The sequence below is a fragment of the Scardinius erythrophthalmus genome (genome assembly GCF_964197995.2).
Source record: "Scardinius erythrophthalmus genome assembly, chromosome: 15".
Taxonomy (NCBI): domain Eukaryota; kingdom Metazoa; phylum Chordata; class Actinopteri; order Cypriniformes; family Leuciscidae; genus Scardinius; species Scardinius erythrophthalmus.
The window spans coordinates 26,230,212-26,255,863 of record NC_138235.1 but is presented as its reverse complement, the minus strand read 5'-3'; the positions used below and the strand labels follow the sequence as shown (position 1 = coordinate 26,255,863).

Sequence of the window (25,652 nt, the reverse complement as noted above, 5' to 3'; positions counted from 1 at the left end):
ACACTGCACAAAACACAGGCCACGACCTCACATCTAAACAATCACAGCAACCTCTGAGAAGGGATATGAATATGGACGCACACAAACACACAGATCTTGGAGCTTTTTGCGGTTCCTCATGTAGACTCATAAATCCACCAGCAGAACAATGTGAGGAAGAGGTGTGTGTATGCGTGTGTGTCCGGGTTAAAGGCGGTGAAGGCAAAACCCAGTCTAAACAGAGCAGCTGCCCTTAAATCTCAGCCCAGCTGCCCCTTCCTGTTATTCACCCTCTACTAACGTCTGCTACTCCACCCCAGCGCTCTGACGCTGACACTTCAACAGGGAAGACACTCAAACTAGGATGGCCAAAGGATATAAACACACATAGAGAGTGTGTGTCCATTCAGGGTTTCAACCTACAACCTTTCAGTTAGCAGGCCAGATCTTTCACCACTTCATGTTTACTAAACACGCCAGGTAGCAGATCATGTGGACTATTCCTTCCTGTCCTCAATGACTTGAAAGCAGGTCGGGTTCACCTTCCCCCCTGAGGCTTAGAAATTAAAAGTCGCTTCCTGACCTGATGACTATACAGAACCAAAAATGTGTTTTCTCCTTGTCAAAATATGAAGATTCATTATCCGTTAGTGTGCAGTGCCTAGAACTGCTGAGTGAATAACTGAATGGATTACCTTGTAGGCTCTGATGAACCGTACAAACACTGGGAAGAAGACAGAGGGCGGCGTGGTCTTAGGACTCTCCCCAAAGTAATTCACCACATTGTTGTAGGCCTCCTGTAAGTGGATTCAATGTGAGATTGAAATAATCTGGTACTGTTTAATTGCCAGAAAGTGTTTTCTAAAAGACAGAAAGGACACCTCAGCAGTCTTGGCGTCTTTCTGTAGTTTGTCCAGCTGTGTATCGCTGGTCTGGTGGAAGCTCTTGAGTATGGCGTGGTCGTGCAGACTGCACTCTCTCCTGACCAGATCCATGCCCTTACCGAGCTCCTTAACATCCAACAACACGTTCTCCAGGGACACTGTCACCGAAGATTTGAAATGAATGCAGTTACAGGTAAAATGGAAATAAATCCAAATAAATTAATATAATTGCTGTATAGTAGATTTTCCAGTGTGGATCACCCATTAAGATAATCATACACAGAACTTAAAGGTATTTCCATAAACATTACATAGCATTTGTACTCATTGTTTAACATGGTACCTATAGAAATGTAGATGTCACTTCACAATGAATGTTAATTTTTTAACATTAGTTAATGCTTTAGGTATCATTAACTAACAATGAAATTTTACAGCATTTATCTAGGTTATTGGTAATGTCTGCATATACTAATGACATTTTTAACATTTCAGGTTGCATTAATTATTCATTATTACTGTGTTATGAATGAATATGAAGTAACAAAGAACAATAATGTATTTATAAACTAACATTAATGTAGATTAATAAATTAGATTAAAAAAATGAATGCATTAAATAACTTTAATGTATTAAACCTTATTGAACAAATGTATTCATTCACTACAATTCAAAAGTTTAGGGTCAGTAAGATTTTTTTTTTTTTTTAAGAAAATAATACATTTATTCAGCAATATAAATTGATCAAAATAATGTAAATACAATTATAATGTAAAAAAGATTCCTATTTCAAATAAATACTGTTCTTTTGAACCATCTATTCAGCAAAGAATCCTAAAAAAAAGTGTATCACATTTCAACTAAAATATTAAGTAGCAGATAAATGTTTCGTGAGTACCAAATCAGCATATTCAAATGATTTCTGAAGGGTCATGAGAGACACTGAAGACTGGAGTAATGATGCTGAAAATACAGCTTTGCCATCACAGGAATAAATGACATTTAAAAATATATTAAAATAGAAAACAGTTTTATTTCACAATATTACTGTTTTACTGTATTTTGATCAAATGAATGATCTTATGCTTGTTGAGCATAAGAGGCTTCTTTCAAAAACATAAAAATTACTGACCCCAGGCTTTTGAACGGTAGTGTATTTTTCACTATATTTAATAAATTACTAAATAATTGATTTGACTCAATGCTCTAATTTACCCCAAACGCTTCTAAATGGAGCCAAACACCGCAAAGCAATAATGAATTTCCTCTGTTGTGTAACTTTCTTTGAATTGCCATTCTGTACAATTCCATTTTAAAAACCAATTCAACATCCTAAGGGACATGGTCAATTCAAATTCAAATTCCAACCCTGTAGGACACAGACCTGCAGCAGCTTTATCCACAAAGTGCAGTTCATTGTAGAAGGTAGCCAGTTCAGGATATTTCTCTTTGACGACCAGAGCAATGTAGTGGAGCAGTGTCATCTTCCTGTCAGTAGACTTAGTATCTAGCAGCTGAGAGAGAACAACAACAGCATGAGTGAGAACAGCACTGTGATTTAACTACACCATCATGTAGAAAGCCACTTCCACAACCAAGCTCACCAGATCCAGACTCTGAAGTTTGAAACCATACACTGAGCCTCTTTTACTACTGTTCATGTAGTTGCCCACAGCCAGAATGATCTGTGTGGAAACGAAAACAGACAGACAGTTAAGCATAACTCTAGACAAATTTCAGATGATCTTGAGCCTTTATAATGAACAAGACAAGTAGACATTTACCTCAAGAATCTTCTTTAACTTTGGAGAAGACTTCACTGAAGCTGATGCCGCGATGATGGCATTGAGTTGCTGTGGATGTCAAAGAGTTAAAGAGATGTCAATTCATGATTTGATCAAGGTGACCATGATATTGGCAAGAATGTGTTTCTAGATAAACATCTTTTGTTGGTCCAGGAATAAAATGGTCAAACAAACTTTACCACAAGCCTAAAATCAGAGAGTAATGACAGGTTGATAAGTCTACGCCTGTGCCTACGCCTAAAATGTGAATACTGAATTCAACACAAACAACAAGGATGTCGATAAAAAAAAAAAAAAATCAATTTAAAAAGATTCCCAGCTTTCCATTTGTTGACCATCATAGTTGCTCACCGGGGTCAGCATGTTGACATTATCACTGAAGTTGCCCACAAACGTGATGATGCTCATTCTCTGAGTGAGCCGCTCAATCTTGCTGAAGAAGAGCATGAAGCGGTCTTCCTCTGCAAGCTGGTCCAGAGGTCTCCTCTCCCGCTCGTACTGACGCAGTAGTTTGCTCTCAGCATCCGTGGGCAGGAACCGCATCAGGCATTCCACAAAGTCCACCGGCAGGGCCTTCAGATCAAACCTGCAACATGGAAAATGGCATCATATTCATCTCAGATGAGATTATTGAGAAGATGAAGACACAATATGCCGAAAATTTTGAGTATGTGCGTACGTTTGAATGGCTTTGCAAATCTCCTCTGTGGTCTTGTTGGCTTTGCGCAGAGTGATGGCCAAGTTCTTCGAGCGATTGGCATCAAGTAGCTGCACTTTATTAATGGCCTTCTGGGAAACCTTGTTCTTTGAGCATGACACATCCACCACAGGACCCTGGGCTTTAGTCTTGAACAGCTCCTCAAACTTCTCCAGATCTAACTCCTACACGACAGAACAAAAGCACTTAGGATGAGTGGAGAGTTTCAAAGGAACACACTCAAAATATGTGCAAATCTGATTCACGCTCAATATTACCTCAAGCACACGCTCATCATCGATCTCGTTGAAGACGGTGCCATTGATCTGGTTGGGTTTCAGTGCAGCCCAGTTGAAGACAGGAAGGCGGAATTTGGTTTTTATGGGTTTCTTGATGCGTATGGCTATGATGAAGAAACATAAGGGTCATGCAACACCTTAACTAACTTAGAATATATATGTATATATATATATATATATATATAATTGTGTATGACAAGATCATGAGTCACTCACTTTGATCTTTTTTTGTCAACAAATTGGAGCCAAGATACTTTAGTACAGTTTTCTTATTACTATTTTTAATTATGTATTACCTGATAAGCCAACACTAAGGATGACTGATGGTGATGATCCGGGCAGAGGTGGAGGAGGTGGAGGAGGAATAGGAACACACTCGACTATAAAACAAAAGAGATTTTATAAATTAGCATGCGTTTATTTTCAGTTTTACTCTTAAAAACGGTTCCTATACAGTCAGAAGCTTAATGGATATTTAGTTAGTTCCAGTCCAGCTGCTTCCTCAGCAGAAACCGCTCCTTAGCTAAAGGAAACACCCTTAGCTTTTCCTTTTCCTGCTAAGCGAGCAATGACTTGTATATTTGAAGGTCTGTAGCTCAGAGGAAAACAGCGTGAACAGCTTTGCCTTGCTTTTCTGTTTATCCAACTCTACAATAACTCTAATAAAGTCTCCATAATCTGGAGCTTTAAGGGAATCCCTACATACCCGCTTTCCATTGACAGTGGGCTTGCGCTGGTGCCAAATCAAATATTTTCCCTGTCTGCCTAAAATCAAATGATTTCTTTTATGTTATGTTATTTTATTTATATACACTACCGTTAAGTACGATTTTTTTAAATTAATTTTATTCAGCAATGATGAATTAAATTGATTGTAAGTGACAGTAATTAAAGTAATTAAAACATTTATAATATTACAAAAGATTTCTATTTCAAATAAATGCTGCTATTTCAAAAAAATATTACTGTTTTTACTATATTTTTGATCAAATAAATGCAGCCTTGATGAGCATCTCCCTCTCTATCCCTCTTATGGAAGGTTTATACTGCAAATTGAAGTATTTTTTGTCACATAAAATCTGCTTTGAGTCTCAAAGAGCACCCCCATGAAGATCTTTGATAGCTTATTGCATAATGAATATATGTGACACATCATAAAGTGAGTTTCATATGCAGAACACACATTCACCCTATTGTTTTTCCTGGCTATTCTCTGAGTACCTTCTGAAGGGAGCGGTGGGGCAGGTGGAGGTGGTGGTGGTGGAGGCGGGGCTGGAGCAACAGCTTCAATAGAAGCGAATGAAGTGACACCCGGACCTCCAGTCCCACTCATGCTTGCAGTAAGTGAGTTCAGGTCTCTCAGAGGAGCTCCAGCTGCTGCTCCACCACCCAGAGCCTCGATGGCAATGTCCCCATCAGGTTGCTTGCGTAAACGGATAGTGCCCTGCTGTTCCAGCTCCAGCAGCCGCTTCTCGATGTTGTTGTGCCTCTGGAAGGCAGCGTCCTTCTCCTGGATCATCCGCCGCAGTGTGTGCACCTGTGTGCTGGCGGACTCATACGTCTCCTGGATAACCATGGGAAGGAAGGAAGAGCAGTCAAGAGTCAAGGATGTTGGGGTACATACAACATATGTAATTTCCCCAAAAAATACTATGGTGAATAGATGGTTGTCAGTCCTGTTTTGAGTACTAAATATGGTTCTGTTCATGCACATTCTGTTTGGTTTTGGATGATACTGTATGTGATACTTTCTTTTGATATATAAACAATTTTTTACATTTTCGGGGTTCTCAGAAGCGAACGTTGTTATAGTTTGGTAAACTTCTGTAATGATGAACTGAAACTACAACAACTTAATTTTTTGTTTTAATTGCCCCAATAGCAAATTAAAAATTCCACTATCCAAGAAACAGCATTTTTATGACTTTCCAAAAAAGTTAAAAATATTAAGAGATTAATTTGCTCAGAATCCATCAATACAAAACTCAACTTTGCTTTACAATGTTAATAACTGAAAAGGGTCCACTGTACTAAATTATTATCATAATTATTTGCCATGGTATTTTCTTTGACAGTACTTTAAAGAATACCCTAGTAGTAGATATCCAAATCTCACTCTCTCCATATATATATATATATATATATATATATATATATATATATATATATATAGAGATAGAGATAGAGATAGAGATAGAGATAGAGATAGAGATAGAGATAGAGATAGAGATAGAGATAGAGATAGAGATAGAGATAGAGATAGAGATAGAGAGAGAGAGAGAGAGAGAGAGAGAGAGAGAGAGAGAGAGAGAGAGAGAGAGAGAGAGAGAGAGAGAGAGGAAGAGATTTTACAGGGAATTTACATGACATCATAAGTAACTATGAATTAAAATAAATCAAAGTGTGAGCGATATAAGAAAATATTTATATTATGATGCTAATCAGCATACCAGCATATAAAAAACACTTGGTTGTACCATGGTAAATGTCCAAAAAAAAAAAATATTACATTAAATCATGGTATGTTTTTAAACATTTATACTGTATAGCTAGTAACCAGACCATGCAAAACCTACAAATGATTAATAATCAGCCCTTAGTAATGACATATTCTTGATTAAATTTGTCATCATCATTCCTACTACTTATTCATATTATATGTTATACTTTTATGTATAAATAAATAATTATATGAGCTATATGCATGTCAAGCTCATGAGTGAAGGTGATTTAAATGATTGAGAGCGAGTGATGGTGGCCTACCTTTATGGCTAACAATTCCTTGTCTTTGTGTAACAGCTGTTTCTCCAGGTCTGCTACCTTCATCATGGTCTCATTTTCAACATCTAGAAGCTTCTCTGTCACCTAAAACAAAAAGAAAGGGCGCAAACATGACAGCGTGAGAGGTGGTGAAACAGACATGAGAGGAGAGAGCCAGTTCAGAACATCTATCCCACACCCTTTTAAGCTTTCTTCTGTGTCTCTCACTCTCTTACGGATCAATAAAGATAATTTTCCAGCAGTATGACACAGCAGATGAGGCAGCATCACTTTCACTTTCACAGTGGAGATAACACACATAGTGGAATATTTGGGGAATTCTGTCCTCCACCCCCAGCGAGAGCAAAGGGATTGTTGTGTGATTCTCTGTTCATTTCATGACCTTTGCCATGAGCATAACATAGTCCAGCAGAAAGGCCCACTACTGAGTCAAGATCAGAGGAACAATCTGAGGTTTGTTTTCACACTGTCTGCATACTCAGATTTACAGCCCAGTATGTGCTAAACTAAGCCCTTTTAAGCCCAATCAGTCTGCAAGTCAGATTATAAATTATATTTTAAGATCCCTCTGCGCAAAAAGTGAATGATTAAGCGGAGTGTGCTGCTTTATGTTGAGGTGGTGAATGATAGGGAATAACTCTGTATTCCCTGAACTCAGTGAACTCTGATAAGGGTGAAGTCATTAAGATAGATTTTAGTTGATACATTTAGATTTTTCTGGTTCTAAAGATTCTCCATCACATTAAATTTCTACTGGTAATTGTAACTAATATATCGCCCACAAGCAATTATATGTAGCTTAATTTGTGTTCACAGTGCAAAAATTGGGATTCTTAAAAAAAGAAAAACATAAGACAGGAGTGCAGCTATTCTATTACCATTCTACACTTTTTTTAATAATAATAACAACATTTAGCAATGGAAGGAAAGGGAGTATCTAATGGTTCTTACATGAGACAAATGCTCTTCCAGCTCATCCACTTTCTCCAGGGCCACATTCTTTGTTTCAGCGTCTTCCAACAAACCTCCGACATCAAACACGTTATCCAGGTAAGCCTGGATCTGCACTGACAACTTATCACTCTCTGTGTGCTTGGATTTCTGCGAGGAAACACAGGGGATTTCATGATGTTTTATCATATGGTTACATTTTAGAGTTAAAGAATATATTCTGTTTGACTCAATTATTTAATAGTATTTCAAATAAAAAAGGCATCTACACACTAAACATATTACTTGCCCATTTAAACACTGAATAATTTTAGAGTATTTTGAACATTGACTGAATACCTCCAGGAAGTCATCAAGTCCCAGCTTAGTGAACTCATACTGCAGATGTACACGGAAGTTCATGTCCTCCACCGAATGGACCACAATATTGACGAACTGCATACAGGCCACCTGAGACACAAACACATTCATGTCTCGCACAAGCAAACAGGTACAAAAATACCCAAGTGCTTTCATGCACCTACCATGAAGTCAATGTTCCCATCTTCACTACGGAAATACTCCATCAGCTTTTCAAAGCGGTGCTTCTCCTTACAAACCTGCAGATATTTTTATTTAGACAATCACAGAAACACAGTAACCGCAGAGTACAGTCAGATATTTCAAGTGTTAAATATGAAGTGTGATAGTTACAACTCTAATATCCTCACAAATAAACATCCTACTTTGAACACTTTGAGAAGAACAAACATAACAGAAAAAATTATTGAGTTTTCTATTTCTCAAAACAGCAGGGTATGAGGTTATGGGGTTCAGAGAAGATGAGATGGAGAATTCAGACCAGGAAAAAGTCAGACTTCTTTATAGACTTTATGGAAAAAGAGGGGGATCAAAAGGGCAAATGAGCAACGTTAGGCCTCATGTTTCACCAGAATGGAAACTTGCAGAATATGCTGCTATTAACAGTACTACTTACTATTTAAAATACTTCAATCAGCTTCTTGCTTAGGCCAGTAATGCCCTGCTGAATTAAAGGTGGAACGTTTAACTCATTAGTCTAAATTCAAAGTTAGTTCTACCACAGACTCTTTGAAGACTAGTTCTGCCAGTCTACAGGCAGCATATTATTTCAGTCTCTCTCACAGCATTGTTGTAACTGCTGTGTTGATTAGCTCTCCTACTTTCTCAGGATAGAGTTGGACAGTTACGGGGTAATTGGCCCGTTTCCGGTATTTAAATGACTAGGCAAACAAAACTGAGAGGTTGAGTGAACGGTTGAGTCTGCAGGCAATTCACTCCCCCCAAAACACAGATCTTTATCAAAGATGTGGGTTTAATGAAACGACTGGCTTAAAATGTGGTGTTTTCCCACAAATGCATTTGGGAAGCAAAAAAATATTCCCAGCTAATTGGCTTTGTATGTGCAAACTAAAACAAAACAACTTTTTTAACATTTAATATAGCATCTGTGGTTATTGTAATACACATGCAGGTGTGTATATTCCAGGATCTACCTCTTTGAAGTTATCAAACGCTGAGAGGATGATTTCATGACCACCTCGCACCAAACATACAGCAGCCAGCAGCTCCAGGACCAGCGCCTTTGTTCTATAAGCAGAACAAAAGCATCAGTGAGCATTCAACTGGCCTAGAGTGGCAGAGCAGGATTCGCACAATAAGACGGGTAACATTACCAACTTGACAGATCATCACCCACCCACACCTGCTTAGATCTATCCTTCAGGGAGAACAGCAGCTTTGTGTCCATTGTTATACAATTTTCTAAATCAGAAATGTGATATCGCACTTTCATCTTGAGCCTCTCATAGGGGCCAGGTCTGATGTTGAGTATCAGTAATTGTACGTGGGGTAATTTTTTCAGAGATGTTTTGAATGACACAATCCAAGAAAACATTTACAGCTGTGACTGAGTGATAGATTGGTGCACTGATTCATTGAGCTCAAGGAATGCTGCTGTTCAAGATGTAAGAAAGTCTGGGGTTTTTCCATGCTTCAGTCTGAAATGATCTAAGCTTTCACTACAAATGCAGTTAGTCAGACTGACAGTAATCCACTCTAAAGAGTTCATTCTTACCAAACAAATGCACTTCTCTAATCTCCAACTTCACAGCCTAATGAAAACTAAAGGCCACTGACAGTATTGCATTTAACAGGCTCCTCTGTTAGTTACCAACACTGTAAAAAAAGTGTAACAATGTTATGGTAAAAACCTGTTAATTGGTTAACGGTAAGATCACATATTCTATACAACGAAAAAGTATAATAGATCTAATAAAACATTTTATGTAATTTTACAGTGAAATACTCCTAAATGTACAGATTTTGGAGGTGAAAAAGATCAAGTCATCTTATATTTTACGGTGAAAACCCGACATATTAAGACATATTAAAGGCACACTATGCAGTTTTCGCTTTTCTCAAACAGCGACCCCTAGAGTCCATGTGGAGTACTTGTATTTAACGTTACTGTTGTAAATACCAGTCACGCAGAGCAATCTCCGCACTCTTCCGACTGCGTTTTCTTATAAAACATGTTCTGTGTAAATGTCCCTTAAAGGGACACTTCACCCATTTGCATTAAGCTTTGCATTGTTAGAAACCCAGTCATACTATTGAATGGTCGTGCAACACTCTCTCATTTTCCCCTGAGACGGGAGAAATCTGTTATTTACCTCTTACACTTCCTCCTACAATGACGCAAAAATCGTCATTTTGCGTCATTGTAGGAGGAAGTGTTAGAGGGGGGGATTTCTGTTAAGACTACAGACACTAGTTCCGCATCTTTCCCAGGGTGGGGCGCGCTCACGCTACAGACCTATTATAGATCAGTGGGTGGGACTTTACTCTCTGAAACTGAAAGCAATATCCTCCATCTTGTTTGAAGCTAAGCTAACAGGCGCTGTGGAGACAGATGTAAAGTTATGACAATAGCGGAGGAGAGTGCTCAATATGATATAGAAGAAGAGGATTTCGGAAGTCTGATGCTTGAATCAGGTGTCTGTGGCTACCTTTACAAGCCGCATTATAGCGAAGAGCAGCCGAGGCAGAAGACCTGCCTGCCGCGGACGAGGAGCCCGGACTGGCTCGAGTTAGGGCGGACTGGTGGCGCCGGTGATCTCACAATGCAGCTACGAACCGCTACGAACACAGAGATAGAGTCCGTCTGCGGCAAAGAATTTCAACGATGACAATTTCTCCTGGACGAAATCTCTGAATCAGATGAGGACACGGACGTTTGTGTTGAGAACTATCCTAGTTTCGCACCGCATATGTTCTGACTGAACATCCAGGTACCATGCAATAATTCACCTTTTCGAAAGAAATACAAACGAGGAGTAATGCACTATATGAGTTCGCCAACTAACTAGACATTTTGTGTGAATGTGAAATGAATTTCAAGCTCTGGTAGTAGCTAGCCTTGTAGACGGAAGAGTGATTTCTCTTATAGGCAGATATGCGCTTTCTGGATTAGTGGGAGTGGCTTGCGGAGCTGTGCAATGTGGTGCATTGTGGGAGTTGTTGTCTTTCATACAAATGTGTTCTGAAGTTATTTTTTGTCTTTTCTCGGTCACGAAGGCACCAAATTCAAAAATTATTTTACATTTCGACTACATATATGACCCACTTTAAATAAAAAACAATGTTCAAATGGGTGAAATGACCCTTTAAAACTGTTAAACAATACCTTAATTCTTACCTTGAGTTCTTATTGTTCAAACTCAGAGCAATTTCGTTGACCGCATGCGCGTGAGACATGACGAGATTGAAGCCGTACTAGGGTGAGAAAGGAAAACGCAATGTGGTTTGAGTATAAAAAACATTTAAGTGCAATGCAATGGTTATTGAATAAAAATGTTGTGCTGCCTTTGTAAATTGGACAGATACTGATATGAAAAACAATATGGATTAGTTCTTGTGTTTGATAAGGTTTCATACTACTTTAAGAAGCAGTTTCAGAATGAGCAGACATCCCTGAGGTTTGTGTGACCAATCAGGTCTGTGCATCCTGTACCTGATAGTTCATGATAGCTCTGAGGCACATGATGCACACATGTACATCATCCTTTTGACTGACTAATCTGGAGTTCTTGATGGTTTTGCTGTTGGCAGTTGAGCCATAGCTGTAATAAAAGGACACAGTAGTTCACAAGTGCAGTGTTTTATTTAACAGAACACACACACAATCAATCAATCAAACACGCCACATAAAGAAATACTCTCATTTGTGTGAGTTGTCTACCCTCAGGAAGTGTGGCTTTGGCTTACTGAGCAAAATAATGCACGCATGCGACTCCTAGTTTCGTGCAAAGCACTAATGTTCCTTTCATAGCATGAGCACTCTTATAACCAGAGAAGTGAGACAGGAAGCTAACTGTGACAAGTCAGGAACAATAGTTGACACTTTCCTCAAATAAGGTTGAATTACTCACGAACAATGCAAAAAGAGGCTAAAAGTTTTTGATGTGAAAACTATTATATTTATTACAGTAATTATCCAATATAAAATTAACCTAGGATGAGTAGCTAGTTTAAAACACATTAAATGGTTATATTAAAATCCTGTATTAAAATGGTTGTATTATAAAAAAAAAACATATTTGATACATCAGGCCTTTATGGCTCAAAATGATATAGGTGAATTTGGAACTCATTTTTAAGGAGGGAAAAAAAAACACCTCAGTTTTATTCAGAGGTCCAAACTGAGCAAAAATATGCAAATAGGGCCAGTTGCTGATATTAATATGACCAAAATGTAGATGAAATTCTGATAACTCAATAAGATCTTTAAAACAGCATAACAGACCATATAATCCATATAAATATCAGTTATCACACTATATCTCCCAATAATAATACTAACAATATGAAAGATAAAAAAAAAATCTTATGTTTACTTTATAGAAATCAGTAAATATTTCACAGCAAAAACACACATATACCATGACCTAGATGGGTTGGATGGACGTTTTTTTAAATGATACTAAAAGGCCTTTTTACTTTCTAAAAAAGTATAAACTATTAATCACATGACAGAAGGCATGAAGTACATTGAGTTTTGATCATTTTGATAATTTAGAGGCCTTAGAAATTTGCATTTCAAATATTTGGGTTGGCTTTATAGGGTTATTTTTTATTTTTTGGACTTTGAGGCTCTTTTTTACCCTGTTCTTGGAAAGTGCCAGTTCTTCAAATTTCTTAAAAAAAAAAAAAAAAAAAAAAAACAGTCTCCAAACTACATTTACTATTACCAGCAGCCTGAACCAAACCAATGCAAGTTATCACATAAGCAAACATTCAGTCGTTTTAAAGCGAGGCAGAGCTTAGCAAGCACAAGCAGGCCAGTACATACCGGAGGACGGATTGCCGCGCAGAGCGCACCAGCGTATTGCAGCCGTTCTGGTGCAGATCCTCAATGGACCTGCTCCAGGACTTAGCCTTGTCCATCGAAAAGTCCTCGCCAATCTCCAGCCCTTCAAAATCCAACCTGAGCCGCATACACAGGGAACCGCACAGAGCGGGGGTAAGGGTGGGGAGGGTTAGCAACAGAACTCAGTAACAGGGGTTCCAGGGTTTTGCAGAGAGCCGCACAGGACCATCCAAGCACAATATAGCACGGCATAACAAAGCACAAAACAAAATGCAGCGCACATACAACAGGGCCTTCAGCACCCTCATAATCATTAAACAACAGTGAATTCATCCCAGTCCTTATCTACAGCAGAAGCCTGGCTTCTTGTTGGGATCTTTTAAATGTCCTAAAGATGGTGCATGGATTGGCGTGTTGTGAAGTTGACTGTGGTTGGTTGCTTTTAGGGTGTGTCACTTACATGACGGCACACTGGGCGAAGGAGAGATACTCCACCAGGATGTCCAGGCCTCTGTTCTCATCATTGAGGAACTCACGAACCCACCTGCCACATTAAAGAAACAGATGATGTTAACATCCTACTGAAATCAAACACTCTATATACACTACCATTCAAAAGTTTGGGGTCAGTAAGAAATATTTACTTTTATTCTGCAAGGATCTAATAAAATCGATCAAAAGTGACAGTAAAGACAATTCAAATATAACAAAATATTCAATATTCAAAATATATTTCTTATTGAACTTTCTATTTGTCAAACAACCCTGAAACAATGTCTCACTCTTTCCATAAAAATATTACACAGCACAATCATTTTCAACATTGATAATAATAAGATATCTTTGTTGTGTATCTTTTTTACAGACCCCAAACTTCAACAAACAGATCATATTAACAAAGACTAAAAATATGAAAAAAACATGAAAGACAGAAAGAGATTTTAAAAAGGAGTGACGAAATAAAATAGTTATTTTTCTAGACTGTCAATATGACATCAAACTTAAACCTCAGACTGTCGAGTGAAAATGGATTTATTGTTAATGATTCATCAGCCCTTTTTATTGTTAAATGTCCTTATAGCATTAAATACACCATATTATAGAAGTAGCAAATGTTGTTTCATGTTGACTTTAAAATCAAGCTCAGAGTTGACTGGTTTGGCAAGACTAATATGGAAAGTCCAGAATAGAGGCTCGTTTTATATTTCCTTCATTTAGCTCCAGATTTCTAGGGGGAAACTTTAAGCAAAAGGAATTCCCACCATGCAGAGCAAAGGAACGTGGAGATCATAGCTTGAGAGAGGAGGTTAAATCTCTGACAGTGGGAGTGTTTAGACTGCCTCCCCTGAGCAAGCATTCATTTATATACACACATGCACTCTTTTTTTTCTGCCAGTCTCTCATTTTCATTCTTATTTTACCTCTCAAACCCAAGCTGTAATGATTAGTTTAAATCTATCGCTATTGTTAAATGGCCATGGACACACCAGAAAAAAGCTACAAGACTCCCAAAAGAGCACAGGAAAGACAGACAAGAAAGTGGGACTGAGCAAGAAACAGACTTTTCAGATTGAAAAGGTGGTGGGGGCTCACTCGATCATCAGCTTCCTGTCTACCACCTCCCCCTCCCCGCTCCCCGCTCCCCTTTAGACTCTTTTCCTGTCCGGCCAGATGCTATTTCAGATTGTCTTGGCAAAGCAAGGAGTAGCACATCAGAAAGAGGCCAGGGATCGGACACATGCAATAAACAGTCCTCTGTTCCATTTCATCCAGCCCCAAAAAGTCAGTGAAAATGGCCTGCCTATTCTTTTCCTTTTGTTCTTAATGAGAAACACATTACCCCTAGCTCTTAATAATGCAGGAGAGGAGTGTATTGTTATTTATGGCTCACACAGAAGACAAAGGAAGTAATTCAGAATCATATTTTACCAGTGTCTTCTGAGATTTCGCTCACATTCTACGTGTGTGTGTGTGTATGATTGTTCAGGAAGATACTTTGAAACAGTTGTTTAAATAGCTACTCAACGTATAGTAATTAAAATTACCGCCTTTTAAACTTTAAGAAGTAGTTAGCAGTCACAAGATTCAGGAGGAGAGTCCAAAAAGGGTCCTTTAATGACAGTAACCTCAGGTAACCAATGAAGATTAAGGCAAAAGTAACCGTGTCTACATGCAAACATGAACAGCAACCGACCACTAAAGGGTGAAACGGAGACACTTAAATACAGAGTGATAGTGAGATGATAATCAACAGGTGTGATGATTAGATGAGTGTCCATGACAACTGATGACTGGCGGGAAACCAAGACAAAGAAACACATGTGATTGAAGATAACTAAAAGTCCATGAAAAAACAGAGATAACTGAGCATTTCTTGACATTACGCCCCTCCCGGAAGGCGCAACCTCGCGCCATAACAAGAAAAAACAGATAACGGAGCAGTGAGGGTGAGGGCTTAGGAGGTGGGCGAGGCGGCGGCGGCCTTCTCGATTTAGTGAATTTCGATGTACAGTAGTGCTTTCTTAAAACAGTGATGAAGGACTGACATATAATTCAGTCTATACAGGTCTCAGTGCTGTCTTGAAACAGCGATGAAGTACAGAGTTGATACGTCCGCATTGAAGACCATCAGCCAGTCCTCAGTTTCCATCAGCATTCCCTCAACCTTTAGTGTTGTGGGCTCGCACCTCTGGTCAGACTCACCGTGGCGTTCAGCTCTTTCCTTTTCATCTTGGGCTATGGCCCACGCATCGCAGCAGGTGGTAGCTCTCTGTCAGTGGGGGACTCCAATTTCTCCGTGGTCGAAGGTGGTGAAACGGGCTCTGGGTCTGGCTGTGTTCTGGACCGGGGATAGATGCTCTCCAGACACCGGATGATGGCTTCCCTCCAGTCTAGTCCAGAGGTGTCTGGGAGGTCTACAGTGTGATGATAATTAGCCCCGATCCAGAAAAATTACTTTAGGGTCTTGCTGGTGATGGTAAGACGAAAGAAATGTTCAGTGAAGGTAAAGAAATTGGGGCTCATCCGAGCCACAGCAGTAAATTTCGCAGCATAATCCATATTATGTCGTTGTTCAGTCACAAGATGAAGAAGATGGAGGGTCCAAAAAGGGTTCAATAAACAAAAATGGTCCTTTAAGGCAAAGTAACAGTGTGTCTACACACAACCACAAACAACAACCGACCAGTGAAGGATGAAACAGAACAACTTAAATACACAGTGATAATGAGATGATAACGAACAGGTGTGATGATTAGATGAGTGTCCATGACAATTGTTGACTGGCGGGAAACTAAGACAAAAGTAACGCGAGAGCGATTCAAAATCATACCGAGCCGTCTGCTCTCTATTCGCTCTCGAGGTACTTTGATGTCATTCCCGATCGGTCTGTGCAGCGCCAGTTCAAGTCGAACAAGCCTAAAGAAACACATGTGATTGAAGATAAACTAAAAGTCCATGAAAAAGAATAAAAAATCAAAGATAACTGAGTGTTCATGACATTAGCTGAACTACGCACAACTAACAAAAAATTTGCTAGAAACTTATATTTAAATACAAGATGATATAATTTATCCTTTAAAATATAAATTTGCTTTTATAAAATGTTAAAATATTAATAAAACAAAATGATAATACTTAAATCATAAATGATATAACAATATTTAATAAAAAATATAAATTTAAATAATATTATTTAAGTGTAAATTGGCATTGAATTGATAAATTTAGACTAAGTTCACACTAAATACAACAAACAAAAACTAGAATGCAACCTAATTTATATAACTGAGTTAAAAACACCAAACAGCAGCATGTAACTGAATATTTTTCTACAAAAAATATCTAAAATTATTTGCTACTATGTGGAGAGCGATGAAGCATTATTTTTTAATTGTTCATTTGCACAGTCCAAACAAATAAATCTAATTTTCCCAGTGCTTTTTGAGTGTGAGTGTGTTTGATTATTGAATTAATTCTCTCAACTGTCTATTATAATGCACAATACAATGTGACATTTTGTAATATGTCACTTTAGCATTTTGTAATATGTAAAACAGCTGGACTATTAAAATATGCAGTTAAAGTTAGTAATGGCACTACTGCTAGTTAGTTACTTCTCATCGCTTGTGTGTATGGGTTCATCCAAGCTGGTACGGATATAACAAAGCATGCAGTTGTGTGAGAATGGCTTCACAGTTTCACAACACATTGTTTTTTGTATGTATAAATGTGTGTGTGTCCTTGAAAGCGGAATATAAACAGTGAAAAGATGTTCCCAGTTGTCAATGTTTCATTGTACCTCACTGTGTTGCAGATTTGTGTCAGTGTTTTGTCTGTATTCATCAATGTGAGTTATAAACCTGTGTGTGTGTGTGTGTGTGTGTGTGTGTGTGTACGTGTCCTTTCACACACTACATTGTTGGATGCTCCAGGCTTCCTGGCTCTCCGGCATACACTACTCAGCTTCCTGCTTGCTAAAGCTGCTAAGGGGGTTGTGTGTGAGGGACGAGATGAATAAAAACCATCTGGACGCTGCCGAGGTCTACAGACAGTGCTATAAGCACAGGGAAGCTGGCAGAACAGCCCAACAGCAGGGATTTGTGCACGGGCAAACACTACCTCTAGCTTTCTACAACAGGAAGAACAAAGAAAGAGTGATTCTTTAGAGGGGGGAAAGCCAAACAATACCACAGCTTCCCACCCATACCACTAGCAGTGCTATTGTTCCCTGCACTGTATACAGGAGCCTCATAACCTCACTGCATTGGTTACTGGAGGATCATGGGATGTTACTCTGGGTGATTGCTGGGAAGGGTATTTATAGAGATCAGCACAAGACGAAGAGATGTAAAAGAAGGATTAAATGAGAGGAGACAGGAATTAGTCACCCTATGTGATTGGTTCTCAGTGATATCTCCAGCTCTCGCAGGACTTTGGTGGATTCCTGAACCCTCCTGCGGAATTTCTGCACACAGAGAAACTGATGATTATTGGCATGTTTGGAGAAAACTCTGCAACTTCCCCAGAATATTTTTTTTTTTAAACATTTCAATAAACACTAACTGGCGCCGGGTAAAACAACATTTATGGTTAACCTTTTAGTGATTAAAATATGTCAACACTATGTCCTGCACATACGCTGCCTTTCAAAAGTTTGGGGTACGTAAGATTATTAAATGTTTTTAAGAGAAGGTATTTATTCTTAGCCAGACTGAATTTATTTGGTCTAAAATACAGTAAAAAAAAAAAAAAAACATTAATATTGTGAGATATTATTACAGTTTAAAATAACTGATTTCTATTTTGACATATTTTGAAATGTAATTTATTCCTGTGATGGCAAAGCTGAAATTTAAATTTTCAGTGTCACGTGATCCTTCAGAAATCATTCTAATATGCTGATTTGCTTTGAATTAGAAACATTTCTTATTATCAATGTTGAAAACAGTTAAAAACTGTTTATCTGCTCAATATTTTTGTAGAAACTGTGGTACATTTGTTAAGGATTATTATATATTAGCATTAATTTGCATTTATGTATTAAACAGAAATCTTTTGCAATGTTACAAATGTCTTTGATTTTAAATGTAATGTATCCTTGCTGAATTAAATAAAATCTTACTGACCCCAACATTTTATACAATTTATATATTGTATATAAATGTATATAATTTTTTTTACATATGTATTTTCTGTACCATTTTCCTCCCTGTCTTTAGAATTAAAAGGACTATTTTTCTGCTGTTGATTTTAGTCTTCTATGTAAATAATTCCTCTGTCTTCAGTAAGTTGTGGAAGTTCAGAACAACCCAATTATCCAGTTCAGTTTTAATAGATAGTTTTTTTGTACAGGGAAGAAAATTTTATGTTTTAAAGTTACAATTTGTTTTAAAAGAACATTCACTAAAAGAGATGAAGGGCAATTAGATTTCTCACAACACAACCGCTTTAACGGCTGTAAATCATGTTCACATGCAACCAGCTGAGAAACAAACATTGGTTTTATTTTCTAGAGGATGATGCTGACCTTGCGTGTGACTCTTGGGTCTAAATATCCACGTAGTTTCTGGATATATGTATGTGGAGGATTCTTCACTTGGAAACGCTCCTAACACACCAGAAGAGGGGGAGAAAGTTATACACAGATTATTAAACATCTCCAATAAAATATGAATGCGTTTATCTAACACATGCACATATTCTTAACATTCCATATTGTTTGTTTAAAAAACTTTGACATTATTCTAAAACATTTTTTTTTTTGCTGTAACTATGAACTCCCTTTTTCAGCAACATAGATTTGTCAAGATGCATGACTAGACGTTTATAAATAGTAGTTTTACAAGACATTGAAGTCATCATTTTTTCTACATGATCCTGTATTTAACAAGATGTGCAATTTTACCTAATGTTACAGTATCTCTAAAAAAAAAAAATCCCTCATGTCATTCCAAGCCAGCATGACAGTATGAACTCAAAAGGAGAAATTCTAAAGACTGTACAGGCTGCTCTTTTCCATGCAATTACAATGAATGGGGACCAAAATCACCATAAATCCATACGACTAATAGAAAACTTCAGTCCCCGCTCATATTAACTGCATGGAAAAGAAGTTTCACAGAAGAATATGGGTTTAAAACAACATGAGGGAGAATAAATGATGACATAACTTTAGTAATTTTTGGGTGTACTGTTCCTTTAAATGATATCCTGTCATTCAGAATCCTGTAATCTACCTTTTCTTTTGTGTAAGAAATAATTAAAATCGTATATAACTTTCTAAGTGTCTATAAAATGTCAAGCATCTTGTTCTCTTAACTTGTTAATAATAATATTTTAAAGGCCATGTCGACGACACCATTCTTGGAGGCATGTTCTTCTGGACCGCATTACAGAAGCAAGGGTGTGGCATAAAAGTGGGTCACTGTGGAGGCTGTACCTGGTCACAGATGAGGTCCCACTTCTTCTCATTATCGTACTGCCGGAGGAGACGTGCTTTATCTGGCGGCAGGTTCATTGAGTTCTGAAAAACAGAGAGCGCTTTTGCATCAGAACACACAGGAAGTCATGTATTCCTCCATGTACCCATGGCAACGACCTTGCAGAGACGTCTCTGTGCTCGTTTTCTTTGGGTCACAGTGGTTTCTACCCAGACACGAAACCCTGCAATCTCTGATCTCACGTCCTGTGCTGACTTCTTATATCCTGTTTAAAATTTATCTTCAGAGTCAGACATCAAGGAAATCTTTGTACCGAATTCTCCACCTCAAACTATATGAAGGAAATTATGAGCAGTGCTTGCCTTTGCAAAACTCACTGCCACAATTGTGGGTGATTGCCAGGGTGTTGCTATGCAGTTTCTATAGTGTTCTGAGTAGTTTGTAGTGTGTTGTTATGTGTTTACTAAGGGGTTGTTAGGAAGTTACACAACAAACTGCATTACATGAAGTAGCTTTCGTGTCCATAGCACAAACACAAGTGCAGGATTAAACAAAGGGTTTTTTTCGGAATTAAGTAATTAAGTAAAAGTAGATGCTTCTACTAAAGTTAATTTTTGTGCGTCGCTGTGTTACTGTGTATCAGAGCACACAATGTGCCGCAACAATGAGAGCTGATATTATGAACATAAGTATAAACTTATTTTACAGCGGAGCAACAGCTAAATACAACCAAGTTTATTAAAGTCAAAGACTTTATATACAGAAAGACGGTTCACTCCTATTACTTAGGAATGGGAGAAAGTGCATACATTTTGTTTCTAAACGCTTGAATCGTGACATTTTTGTCATGATTAGAGCATTTAAAAATAAAATTTATGAGACAGTTTTTGTCATATTTCATTGGTGATTTCAAATATGAAATTCAATTGTAAGCTTGGTGAAGAGTATTAGAGAATTGGATGTTTCACCATTCAGAGAGATAGGAGCTGCACTTGTATGCCCGAGAGGAGTTTGGCGTCTGAAAGACGTCTGCCGAGTGAAATAACTTGTCTTAAAGGAAGTTTGTTAAAGTCAGTATGTTTATAGAAACTTGCGTGAATAGTAACACACTCGGTTAAATCATGACACATGCATCTGAATGTAACTCTGTCGCCCCCTAGACTACTGAAGTCTATTAAGTACAGACAAACGCAAGCACTACCGTCTGCGTTTATGTGATAAAATTTTCTTTAGGGTCGGTAAAAATGTTTAATGCTTTTGGAAAAAATGCTCACGAGGTTGCATTTATTTGATCAAAAATACAATAAAAACATATAATTAACAAATAATGTTGTGAAATATTATTAAAATTTTAAATAATGTTTTATATATTTAAATTTTTTCCAGCCATTGCTCCAGTGTTTAGTGTCACATGATCCTTCAGAAATCATTCTGATTTTTTCCTCAAGAAACGAAAAGAGTTGTGCTGCTTAATATTTTTTACGAAAACTGTCATTTTTTCAGGATTTTTTGATAAATAGAAAGTTTTAAAAAACAGCATTTATTTGAAATTAAAATCTTTTGTAACATTATAAATGTTTACTGTGACTTTTGATCAATTTAATGCATCCTTCCTAAAAGTATTAATTTCTTTAAATAAAAAATCTTTCTGACTCCAAACTTTTAAACAGTAGACTAAGTGTTAGATTTACTTTATGTTCTCAGAATTCTCATAAATCATTGTGATTATAATAATAATGCTATTGTTCTACTGATATATAAATTACTGTACTTCATGCCACTTATTAGCAGGACATTGCACATAGGCCTACTACTCTCTTATTTCAGGTCACGTTTGCACTACAAACAGATCTGTAAGTGATTTGTCTTCTAAATGTCTTTAATGGTGGAACACACGCTGAGTCAGTTGTGGGGTGTTAGCTGACAACTGTCTCCAACAAACACTGAATTTCCCTTTATTAACCTGAGACTCTGTCCTGTGATTAAAGATAGCGAACAGCAGATAGGCACTGAGCCAGATTATCACAGCATGTTACAGACCTCTCAGTGGGTTTCCCTTTGAAGATGGAAAAGGTGTTTGTTCTGAAGATGCCATTCACGCCCATATCAACACCCGCCTGAGCATCACCTACATCCTAGCACTCCACATTAGAGTGATTCATCCACCCCAAAAGTCAACAGCTTCTAAGTCTACAGCCAAGGCAACATATCATCTCAGTGAATTACATGACCACATCATTATAAACAACACATTTTTCCAGTCATTCTGACTCGATGATTTGTGGAAAGTGAATATTGTGTGTTGAAAGAATTAGTTTTATTTTATTTCCACTTTAAAGTGATTACACCTTTCCACAAGCCCCTATGAATCATATTCAGTGACAAGTCTGTGAAAGGCTGGTGGTGAATGCAGTATGTATTACAGTAGTGTCAGAATTAAAATTTCCTGATAATCTACTCACCCCCACGTCGTCAAAGATGTTCATGTCTTTCTTTCTTCAGTCGAAAACAAATGAAGGTTTCTGAGGAAAACATTCAGAATTTTTCTCCATATAGTGGACTTCAATAGGATACAACTGTTTGAAGGTCCAAATTGTAGTTTCAATGCAGCTTCAAAGGACTCTACACGATCCCAGCCAAGGAATAAGGGTCTTATCTAGCGAAACGATCTGTCATTTTCTAAAGAAAAATAAACATTTATATACTTTTAAACCACAAATGCTCCTCCTGCACTAGCTCTGCGATTAACAACGCACGACTACATAATCATGTTGAAAGGTCACGCGTGACATAGGCGAAAATACCAACCGCGTTTACAAAGCAAACGTGCAAAGACTAATTCAAATGCCATTTACAAAAAAAATTATATATATATATATATATATAAGGTAAAACAAAGATGTCAGATGATTTTGGAAGTTTTCATCCTTCCCTACCTTTTTGAACCGGAACACGTGACCTTTCAACGTGAAAGGGTGAAAATTTGCGGTGAAAATGTATATATTTTTATTTTATTTTTTAGAAAATGACAGATCGTTTCGCTAGATAAGACCCCAGAGCCCTTTGAAGCTGCATTGAAACTGCAATTTGGACCTTCCACAATATGGAGAAATATCCTCAAATGTTTTCCTCAGAAACCTTCATTTCTTTTCGACTGAAGAAAGAAAGACATGATTATCTCCTTGGATGACGTGGAGGTGTGTAAATTATCAGGAAATTTTTATTCTGAAGTGAACTAATCTTTTAACTCAATCTGCATGAAATCCCAGCATTCTCTATAGGGCACAGCTGATTGGTTCTTGCTGTATCAGTAGCCAATGAACTCGCTGCTCAACCTTCAAACACTGGTCCGCATTTGCTGTAGCAGCATAGCACACTTTCAGAACCCCCCCCCCCCCCCCCCGCCCACCCCCCCCCCACTTAAAAGTCTGAACGCCAAGGCCACCTGCTAGTTTTCAGCTGCGTATAAGCAACCAGAAGACCGTGTAAGAGTACATGTTCTACTAAACAACTGCATGCACTTTTATCAAATTGTAATCTATAATATCAGAAAAATTACACAACAAAAGATCATCTTACTTGTTCAAACACGCTCCAAAACACGGATTCGAAACTAAAGATTTTCACGAGTTCACACTTACAAATAAGTCAGATAGAATAAATGCGTATTTGGCGTGCTGTCCGAGGAGAGGGCTCCGGGCTCGGTATTCGGCCCGAACCCAGAGTACTCCCCCCGTATTCCTAGCTGTGAAAGAACAAGCCAAGAGTGAGGAGTCGGGGTGGTGGAGGGATGCTGAAAACTGTCAAGGAAGTTAGATGAGTTGACAGAGTGAATATATATGCTTCCTCTCATGCTGATAGGGTAGACATGGTAATTGTTTGATGAGTTGATTGATTACTTGATTATTTGAACGTGCTCCTCCCGAACTTTGTTAATAAAACATCATTTCACAAGTTCACACTTACAAATAAGTCAGATAGAATAAATGCGTATTTGGCGTGCTGTCCGAGGAGAGGGCTCCGGGCTCGGTATTCGGCCCGAACCCAGAGTACTCCCCCCAAAAGCTGCAAATAAATGCCGGACAGCCACCAGAATGATGTTGATGACCCCCCAAAAACTTGCAGAGTGCAAAGCTTAAGGTATCAGAAGTGGGAAAGGGTTAGTCGCTGGAAGGCTTCTTGTAACATCGGATGGGAGTTGGTTGTCATGACGTTGGATGGTTGTGCCTCTCCAGTAGTAGGCTAGGGATGGTACGTAATGTACTTTGCGGAAGAGAATGGTATAACCGCTGCAGTGTGATGAAGCAAGTGTGATGAGAATTAGTTCCTGCAGGAGCGGAGGAGGTGACACTGCTGCGGCAGTGGATCAAACTTGATTTCGACTTGCTTTCCAATTATCTGATGCAGAAGGATGGAGAATTGAGTACTTGTGGGAACGGAAGAGGAAACACTGCTGCGGCAGTGAAAGCGAGTTGAGAAACGGAGCTCCTGTGGGAGCGGAGGAGATGACACTGCTGCGGCAATGTACCAAACTTGCTTTTCAACTTGCTTTTAAATATCGAAAACAATTTGGACATAGAACTGAGCTCCTGCGGGAGTGGAGTAGATGACACTGCTGTGGCAGTGGAGCAAGTTTGGACGGAGTAACGGAACTCCTGCAGGTGCGGAGTGGATGACACTGCTGCGGCAGTGGACCAAACTTGCTTTCAATTTGCTTTTAAATATCCAAACTATTTTGGACGGAGTAAAGGAGGTCCTGCGGGAGCGGAGTAGATGAAGACTTCTGCGGCAGTGGACAAGTATGGATGGAGTAACGGAGCTCCTGAGGGAGTGGAGTAGCTGACACTGCTGCAGCAGTTGACCAAACTTGCTTTCAATTTGCTTTTAAATATCCAAACTATTTTGGACGGAGTAACGGAGGTCCTGCGGGAGCGGGGTAGATGATACTGCTGCGGCAGTGGACAAGTTTGGATGGAGTAACGGAGCTCCTGCGGGAGCGAAGTGGATGACACTGCTGCGGCAGTGGACAAGTTTGGACAGAGTAACGGAGCTCCTGCGGGAACGGAGGCGATGACACTGCTGCGGCAGTGGACAAGTTTGGACGGAGCAACAGAGCTCCTGCGGGAGCAGAGTAGAAGACACTGCTGCGGCAGTGGACCAAACTTGCTTTCAACTTGCTTTTAAATATCCAAAACAATTTGGGAAATAGAATTGAGCTCCTGCGGGAGTGGTGTAGATGACACTGCTGGGGCCGTAGAGCAAGTTTGGATGGAGTAACGGAGCTCCTGCGGGAGCGGAGTAGCGGAGCGGAGTAGATGACACTGCTGTGGTAGTGGACCAAAGCTTGCTTTTAAATATCCAAAACAATTTTGGATATAGAACTGAGCCCCTGCGGGAGCGGAGTAGATGACACTGCTGCGGCAGTGGAGCAAGTTTGGATGGAGTAACGGAGCTCCTGCGGGAGCGGAGTAGCTGACACTGCTGCGGCAGTGGACCAAAGCTTGCTTTTAAATATCCAAAACAATTTTGGATATAGAACTGAGCTCCTGCGGGAGCGGAGTAGATGACACTGCTGCGGCAGTGGAGCAAGTTTGGACGGAGTAACGAAGTTCCAGAGGGAGCGGAGTAGCTGACACTGCTGCGGCAGTGGACCAAACTTGCTTTCTTAAATATCCAAACTATTTGGACAGAGTAACGGAGCTGCCTGTGGGAGCGGAGTAGAAGACACTGCTGCGGAAGTGGAATAAGTTTGGACGGAGTGACGGAACTTCTGCGGGAGTGGAGTAGGTTAGCTGTAGTAGACTTGGTTGACTTGCTTTTAACTGTCTGATGAGCCAGTTGGGTGGAGAATGGGCTCCTGTTGGAAGAAGAGATGATGCTGCTGTTGTGGTGTTGGAAACAACTTGCTTTCAAACTGTGATCCGA

General features: G+C 38.8%; 1 protein-coding gene across 10 annotated transcripts in view; it reads right to left on the bottom strand.

Moving 5' to 3' along the window:
- fmnl3 (formin-like 3) overlaps positions 1-25,652 on the bottom strand; it is a 55,912-nt gene that overhangs the window by 7,779 nt on the left and 22,481 nt on the right. For 6 of the 10 annotated variants that reach the window (XR_014031633.1, XM_081385686.1, XM_081385691.1 and 3 more), the window contains exons 2-23: positions 19,727-19,810; positions 18,815-18,895; positions 17,676-17,752; positions 13,247-13,330; positions 12,769-12,903; positions 11,431-11,539; positions 11,116-11,192; positions 8,912-9,005; positions 7,922-7,996; positions 7,737-7,847; positions 7,398-7,547; positions 6,429-6,530; positions 4,887-5,229; positions 3,962-4,045; positions 3,645-3,769; positions 3,349-3,551; positions 3,021-3,255; positions 2,649-2,717; positions 2,469-2,549; positions 2,249-2,378; positions 861-1,021; positions 675-776 (exon numbers count right to left, since the gene is read on the bottom strand). Coding sequence is in view for 9 of the 10 variants with exons in the window: in XM_081385686.1 (XP_081241812.1) it covers positions 675-776; positions 861-1,021; positions 2,249-2,378; positions 2,469-2,549; positions 2,649-2,717; positions 3,021-3,255; positions 3,349-3,551; positions 3,645-3,769; positions 3,962-4,045; positions 4,887-5,229; positions 6,429-6,530; positions 7,398-7,547; positions 7,737-7,847; positions 7,922-7,996; positions 8,912-9,005; positions 11,116-11,192; positions 11,431-11,539; positions 12,769-12,903; positions 13,247-13,330; positions 17,676-17,752; positions 18,815-18,895; positions 19,727-19,810 (2,712 nt within the window). In the remaining variant the exon portion in view is untranslated. The remainder of the gene's footprint in view (positions 1-674; positions 777-860; positions 1,022-2,248; positions 2,379-2,468; positions 2,550-2,648; positions 2,718-3,020; positions 3,256-3,348; positions 3,552-3,644; positions 3,770-3,961; positions 4,046-4,886; positions 5,230-6,428; positions 6,531-7,397; positions 7,548-7,736; positions 7,848-7,921; positions 7,997-8,911; positions 9,006-11,115; positions 11,193-11,430; positions 11,540-12,768; positions 12,904-13,246; positions 13,331-17,675; positions 17,753-18,814; positions 18,896-19,726; positions 19,811-25,652) is intronic. The other 4 variants (XM_081385693.1, XM_081385694.1, XM_081385692.1 and 1 more) reach the window with 1 other exon arrangement.